Source organism: Galeopterus variegatus, unplaced genomic scaffold (assembly GCF_000696425.1).
Source record: "Galeopterus variegatus unplaced genomic scaffold, G_variegatus-3.0.2 Scaffold5070, whole genome shotgun sequence".
Classification (NCBI taxonomy): Eukaryota; Metazoa; Chordata; class Mammalia; order Dermoptera; family Cynocephalidae; genus Galeopterus; species Galeopterus variegatus.
Window position 1 is genome coordinate 13,041 of NW_007731181.1, and position 6,639 is coordinate 19,679.

The 6,639-nt window shown below is 34.3% G+C and overlaps 1 protein-coding gene across 1 annotated transcript in view; it reads right to left on the minus strand.

Annotated features, from left to right (window-relative positions):
• Window positions 1-359: 359 nt before the first annotated feature.
• The window catches only part of MRPS31 (mitochondrial ribosomal protein S31), a gene marked incomplete at its 3' end in the record, with an annotated part of 34,361 nt that continues 28,081 nt past the window's right edge, over window positions 360-6,639 (minus strand). Inside the window, exons 5-6 of the mRNA XM_008588849.1 lie at window positions 5,126-5,205; window positions 360-503 (exon numbers count right to left, since the gene is read on the minus strand). Of these exons, the coding sequence (XP_008587071.1) occupies window positions 360-503; window positions 5,126-5,205 (224 nt within the window). The remainder of the gene's footprint in view (window positions 504-5,125; window positions 5,206-6,639) is intronic.

The window sequence follows — 6,639 nt, forward strand, 5'->3', positions numbered from 1 at the left end:
CTGGCTGGTACAGGGATCAAACATATACCCAGTATTTAACATATTAGAAGACTCATCAAGTAATGTCCTGTTAGCAACTAGAAAGCTGCTATTTGCAGTTTTCAACACTTTATGTCTTACAAATTCATGATCTATTTTTGCCATATTAATTTTACTTCTTTATTTTCCTTATCAAATATTCAAAATTAAGTGAAATTCTAACATTCTTTTTTAAAAAAACATTGTTCGATTTTTTTTAGGACACCACAAAGACACACTGTTTTGAAAATCATGTAACTACTATTTAGACTCTAAAACTGAACATCTGGCAGAAGAAATACTCTCAATGAATTTTATAAACCTCTGACGTTAATACTCACCTGCTTCGTTGTTAATTGGGAACTCCCACAGTTTCCCCTCTTTTGTCCACTGGATCATCTCTTCAAACCCATTCTGAAAGGGCTGTTCACTTACTGTGGCTAACTGCTTAGCAAATTCCACATCCCAAAGTGAAGGTGATGTCTCTGTATAATAAAAACATTTTAAATAAGCGCAAGTAACTGTAAACATCTTTTTTTTAAAATGCTATAATCAACTCAATTGATAATATATTGTAACAACCTTGACATTCATAATTAAACAGTACATAATGAAAAGTCACTCACTGTCAGCAAAAACTGCACCAAAAATGAAAATATATAGAGTTAACTACAATAATGGCAAACCTTAACTTTTGTTTTACCACAATGCCAGGGAATCATTGCCCCCTCCACTAGAAAGGAAAAAACAGATTTGTATTTTGTTTAAGTGTGTTTTTTATGAATGTGAATTTTTTTTGGGAGGGGGGGCGGCTGGCCGGTGCAGGAAAATATTTTTTATACAATATGTGAGTTTGATTTTTAAGGTCCAGCCTTGTTTTTTCATGCTTCTCATATCTCTGCATTGATGTCTGGGTATTGGGTGGTGTAGTCACTTCTTTTAATTCTAAGAGTGGCTTTTGAAGGGGGGGGGGTGACCCTTTCCTGTAGAAGTATTTATATTGACAGTTGGGCTGGACATTTCAAATTTGGATCTGGGTGAGTGTGATACTGCAGCCTTCGTGTGACTACTTCAACTGTATTCAATCTTAGAGTTGTCTGTGGGTTCCTTTGTGGCCTAGGTGGAGGGGCCCTTGGCAGTTTCTTGTTGGGGTGGGTTTCTTGTGGGGGTGGGTGATACACTGTTAGTCAGTGGTAGATATATACTGTTGCAGTAGTTCCTGGTAAGTCTGTAGAGGGCCACTGGCTCAGCTGTTGAGCCTCGAGCAAGCCTGTGTGGATGCTGCAGGACCCAGTGGCTTTCTAGAGTGGTACTGTAGGGAGGAAAAGCTGCTACCTGATCAGCTATTGGTTTGGGAATAGGTGTGCACAGCTGTCACAGGGCCTGGCAGCTCTGAAGGTGGCCATCTGATCAGCTGTTGAGCCTGAAGCAAGTCTGTAAGGGTGCAGCTGAGGCCAGCAGCTCTGCAGAGGCCTGGAGTTTTCAACCCTTTTTTGTCACATAATTTTATGATGCGTTTTTGCCATAGAATTTTACTTCTTCATTTTCTTTATCATATATCTAAAATTAAGTGAAATTCCAACATTCTTTTTTAAGAAACATCATCAGATTTTGATAGTTTCAACACAGCCATTTCATTCCTAAATATCTACCCAAGAGAAAAGGCAACATATGTCTACACAAAGACTCGTACATGAAAGTTTATAGCAGCTTTATTTGTAATATCCAAACTTACGTTGTAATGCAGGAAAAAACCCAAATGTCCATTAACAGGTGAATGGACACAAAATGGGATACCGTACATGAAAGTTTATAGCAGCTTTATTTGTAATATCCAAACTTAGGTTGTAATGCAGGAAAAAACCCAAATGTCCATTAACAGGTGAATGGACACAAAATGGGATACATCCATACAATTATATATATACTACTCAGCAATAAAAACAAATTACTAGTACATGCAATAGCATGAATAAATCTCAAATCATTATGCTGAAAGAAGCCAGATACAAAAAGAGTACATACTGTGTGATTTCATTTATATAAAATTTCAAAAGATGCAAACTCATCTACAGTATCAGAAAGCACATCAGTGGCTGCCTGAAGACTGGGTGTGTGTGTGAATGGACTGCCAATGGACATAAGAAAACTTCTGAGGGTGATGGTCACTATCTTGACTGACAGTTTCATGAGTGTATATATTTCTCAAAACTTGTCAAACTATATATTTTAAATGTGTGCAGTTTGTTGCACGTAAATCACGCCTCAATAAAGGTGTTTAAAAATGAATATCATCAATAACTATCCCCTAGTCACTTTTTCCCTAAATTTAATTCTTTAGCTATTTTTTCAAACTTTTTTGTTCTTATTTCTTTTTTCTGTATGATTTTGCTTTTTAAAATAAATTATGATTATATATAGTTTGATGACCTGTTTTTGTTTTTTCACTTAGTGGCCGCATCATTGTTCCATTATATAGACGTATTGCAACTAATCCTCTACTGTTGATAATTTTGATCATTTACATATATTCTCTTTTAAACATTGTAGTAATGAATATTCTTGTAGTTATACTTTTGTGCATATGTGTATTTATTTCCTTAGAATAAATTCCTAGGAACAAAATTTCTGGGTTAAAGGCATAGATAACGTGACTTATTCTACAGTCTACCTCTTTACACACTTTTGCCAAGACTCTAAAGCATTCCAATAAACAGATCATTTATTCTTCTGCCTAAGTAAGCTTTATTTTACCTATTTCACTTTTTCTGTGAGCCTTTATGTGCATGAACATGTCTAACTACACACTGACTGACAGATATTAAGTATGTCAGCCTAGATCATGTCATACAGAGAAAAGATCATAGCAGTTAGTCTCAATTAGCCATATTTACAAAGTAATCACAATGGCAAGATGACTAAATTATCTTGGATACATTTTCTAGTTATTCAGTGGACACTGATCAACCTCATCACAATCATATTATTTCCATCATCAGCAGCATCACCATTATATTATTATACTTGCTATTAGTTGCAGCCATTTATTAAATGTCTACCATTCCAGGCACTGTGCCTGACACTTTTCTTAAATTACCTCATTTAATTCTCAAGATGTATGTACTAGCCCCCATTTTATAGGTGGAGAAAAGACTCAGAAAGGTTAGTGTGGCAGATTCTGAGTTTGAATTCAGATCTACCCAACAGCAAGTCTCTTTCCAGTAAACTATACTGGCTGTTGAGTCTAGATTACTTTAGGATAAGCAGTAGAGTATATGACTATATTCTTTGCAGCAGTGGTAAGAATTTAGTGGAGAACAAGTCATGGGAATCATGTGACAGAAGAGCTCATTCATTCGGTTAGTCAATAAATGATTACTGAAGGCCAACTGTATTTCAGGTATTATTTTAGGTGGTAGGGAAACAGCAGTAAACAATCGCTAAATTTAAGTGTCCACATTGTTATTATTCCTGTATTTAATTGGGAACAAAAGACATTCCTTAGACGCATTCAAGTATAACTTATTAAAACAGTACCTTCATTAAATTATTACATTCAAGTATAACTTATTAAAACAGTACCTTCATTAAATTATTACATAAATTTGTATACTATTTTCCTCTTTAGAATATAATCATTTTGTACTGTTTTATGAAATACATAAAACTTCAGTGCTTCCTCACCAACTAATATCAGTTTTAAGAATAAGATGCAAGTATAGCTTATTAAAATAGTACCTTCATTAAATTATTACATAAATTTGTATACTATTTTCCTCTTTAGAATATAATCATTTTGTACTGTCTTATGAAATACATAAAACTTCAGTGCTTCCTCACCAACTAATATCAGTTTTAAGAATAAGATTTCAGATTTTAAAAAGTAAGCTGGCTCCTTTAAGAATCCAAATGTCTCTTCTAGGTGTTCATTAGGTGGACAGTAACAGCTGCCCTGACAACAAATTCCTTCTAGACACAAGCTTAGCAGACACAACTTGAACAGGGCAGAGGCGATTCATTCTCCATGCCTGTGCATTTTGCATTTCCTTTTCATCACACACGACAGAATGTAGTTTTCACAATAATACAAGGGGGTTGTTCTTTTAGCTTCACCTTCAGTTCAAATAAACAAATATTGATTGAATTAACTCCTTTCCTTTATGGATATATATTTTATGGCTCAGTTTGCTCTAAAAAGGATTTAAATTTAAGATAACTAATTCCTTTTATCTATAAGCCACTTGGCTAGGTGCTGCAGGGTATACAAACATGAACAATACCTGGAGTTTATTGAAGAGTGGAGAAATCAGATGTTTATATAAGTAGCTCATAGAAAGATTAAACGAGCCATTGCAGGCTGGCCAAACAGGCTATCTATCATCTATCTACAATGATATTTCTACCAAGATCCAAAAAGCCAACTTCCATTCTTTAGAAACATCTCTTATAAGCTAGAGACCATTTGTATTGAGTTTCTTTGTTTACTTCATCAGTTATTAAACCAAACTCAATGTCAAACAAGAGGGCACTCTTATTTCTCTTTTAGATTTAAAATGGCGAATTTGAAGAGTTTGACTTCTTACTCAAAGAAGAAAAGGGGAAAACAGAAAACAAAGACTAACCATGTGTTAAGAAAAAACACTACAAGTCTGCTAAATATATTCCCTGAATGTTCTTCTTCCCATCTCTTGAACAATCACTAAATCACTTCAATAAGTTTCTTTTATAGATGCTATCTCCTCCTCTAAATAGTAAGCTGCCTAAGGGCAGGAATCACAGCTCATCTTTCTGTAACGGCACAGAGATGCACTGAAAATAGTGATTATTAATGTCCTAACCCAAATAAGCAGACAATTTATATCTCTGGATTCATGCAGCTAGTAATACAGTACTTACCTGCCATTGTCTCACAGAATGCGACATTTCAAGGGGAAAACCTAATCAAGACTAGCAATGTCAACAACTACATTTTTAAGCAGGATCCAGGCTGATGACTAGATGGAATATTAAAATACTCAACGATTATGCAATCAAAACACTAAGGATATCTTTGAAAGACGGAATGTTTTACCACCTGAGAAATACCATTATTCTTTTCTTAACAAACCTGTTTCAGGTACTTCTTCAGTAACTGCCTTAATGTCAAAAATATTAAGTCTCTTCCCCTTGAAAATATTTTTCCTAAGACTAAAAAAAGAAAAAATATATATTTTAGTGAATATATTTATAAACTGTCAATGAAAAACTGTTTATGAGAAAAAATTTTTACATTAAATATTCTATGTAGAATTTAAAAATAATTCCACTGACCCACACCAGACATTTTAGCTAAATTGCCATGTGTTTAGGACTGATAACTAAAAACAGGAACATATGCACTTAAATTTTTTCTTCACAATACAACATGCCACTTAAAGCAGTATATTTTCCAAAATACCTAATTGAAGATTAGCTTAATTTGCCATAATATTTATTTGATCCTTTTCATATTAAGGCTTTAGAAAACTCAGTGTTGTAGAAAGCTACAAAAATATGCTAAAATAGAAGCTGTTAAAGTCAACATTTGTCTTTAAGGGCAGAAAACGTTGCAATGTTTAATTACAAATTATAACTATAAAAGACTGCACAAATAAATCAAAACATTCCCTTTAATAAAGCAATTCTTCTACAATTTAAAAAATAATTATTAACTTTCTTTACATAACCATTTTTAACTAACTATTGAAATCATGTCAAAGAGTTAATAAATAAATTTTTCTGGTACACTTTAATCAACTGCTTTATGGATCAATTCATATATTTACTTGAATAAATCTACTGGCAGATTAAAAACTAACTGGAAAAAATATAAATACCATATTAAAATTAGATAAAGCAGTCACAAACCACACAAGCTTTCCTCTGTTTCCCAAGTACTGCATTTGTAAACAGAGGCATTCACACTCAAGAACTAGCTTCGGTGCCTTGCATTCTTCTCTCTCTACTGCATGTCAGTTAAACAGGCTGATGGATTAACAGAACTCACAATAAAGAAGAAATGCCTTGGTAAAGTATGAAACTTTAAAAGAGGAATATACTAAAAAGGAAGGGAATGAACATTTGCTGAGCACCTACTATTTTTTAGATGGTTTTCAGGTGTTTCTTTTTTGGTTTCACTTTCAGCACTTTATAAATGGAGAAAGAGACTGATGGAATCTATAAAAGCTGCCCATATTAGACGGTTTTCAGGTGTTTCTTTTCTACTCCTCAAGAAAGCCATTTAAGCTAGGTTTCACTTTCAGCACTTTATAAATGGAGAAAGAGACTGATGGAATCTATAAAAGCTGCCCCAGTCACGGAATTAGTCAGTGGCAGTGCCAAGATTCTGAGGCAAGTTAGTGTGCCTCTAAAGACAGTGCTCCATGTCTCACTCCTCTCAGCCTCTAACTGAAGCAATCAGTCCAGGCCTGCCTTGTCAGGCTGCCCCATATCCTGCCCAAGTCATAACAAGGGGAATGAAATTGGTTATCTCACCATTTTGTGTCCCCTTATTCCCCTTCATCAGCTTTTTTACACAGTCATTGTATGCACAGAAAGCCCTTTCCTACATTTTTATTTTCCCCTTGACACCTTCTAATTTTT